We start from the raw sequence: 976 nt of genomic DNA, 5'->3' as shown, positions 1-976 counted from the left end.
CCTCCTCGGGAGACTATCAAGCTGATAGCTGCAGTCTGATCAGCATTGAAGGCATCTGGGACGGAGCTGATGAAGGTCCTACATGATGATGATGACACATATGAGAGTAAGCATGACGGTAATGCTTCCTACTACTTCCCTCTCTCTCCCCATACTATGCTCACACCTCCGGCACCTAGTACTGACAGTTCTGATATCGCCTTAGTCACATCTTCCCTAACAGGAACATCACTAGTTCATGAACCTTTTACTACTATTATCACCTGGAGATGGTATCGGACTTAGCAGCACGAACCTTCCTGAGCATTGCTAAACAGTCATCCATGTCCAATAGCCCACCATTATCCTCACGCGTTGTCAGACAGAGGGTTAGTATCTACCAGTGTCACACCTTCGGAGTGCATAGCGGCGATGTGCATCTCTACCTGCACACCTAGTTCGGCATAGAAGCGCCCGAGCCCGAGCATTGATCCAAACACTGACTTCGTGGCTAACACCAGTGTCGATGGATAATGATACCGATAGACCTTCCTTACACTGCAGAGGGTCTACACCCACTGATTGGCACATACCCAGGAACTGTGAACGGAAGATGGGATCCTTCTCTATCTTGGACCGATATTTCGTGGCGAATTCCTAACACGACAACGGTAACGCGCTGCTGCTGGTGCTTCTCTAGAGCGATGGTCGCTACCTGCAGCCTTGCCTTGAATGTATCACATTGTCCCTTAACTGTCTCTAGCCTAACTGTTTCTAAAGACTCACCGATACTCTCCATCTTTCTCTGATGATCATGAGGTTAGTTATCTATGATGCTCTACATAGTAGTACTACATTCTCCTGCCTTCGACGGGCTACTCCAGCTGCGCCCAAGCCACCACGACGCATTACGAATACCCAATAAAAACTAAGGCTTGGTTCGTGTAGTGTATGGTCGACCTTATGCAAGACAGGTCTAATCTAAGATACTGCTGCT

At 48.3% G+C, this 976-nt stretch overlaps 1 protein-coding gene across 1 annotated transcript; it reads right to left on the bottom strand.

The window, feature by feature from the left end:
- Positions 1 to 135: 135 nt before the first annotated feature.
- Positions 136 to 888, bottom strand: Pmar_PMAR004889 (vacuolar sorting protein SNF8, putative; the record flags this gene model as incomplete). Its single annotated transcript, XM_002784932.1, has 6 exons — positions 136 to 216; positions 264 to 376; positions 426 to 490; positions 537 to 636; positions 695 to 784; positions 835 to 888. Coding segments are annotated over 6 exons (503 nt in total), but the record flags the coding sequence as incomplete, so codon positions are not given.
- Between the last annotated feature and the right edge of the window lie 88 nt (positions 889 to 976).

Source organism: Perkinsus marinus (genome assembly GCF_000006405.1).
Source record: "Perkinsus marinus ATCC 50983 genomic scaffold scf_1104296934360, whole genome shotgun sequence".
NCBI classification, from domain to species: Eukaryota; Perkinsozoa; order Perkinsida; family Perkinsidae; genus Perkinsus; species Perkinsus marinus.
This window is presented reverse-complemented; position numbering and strand designations above follow the sequence as displayed.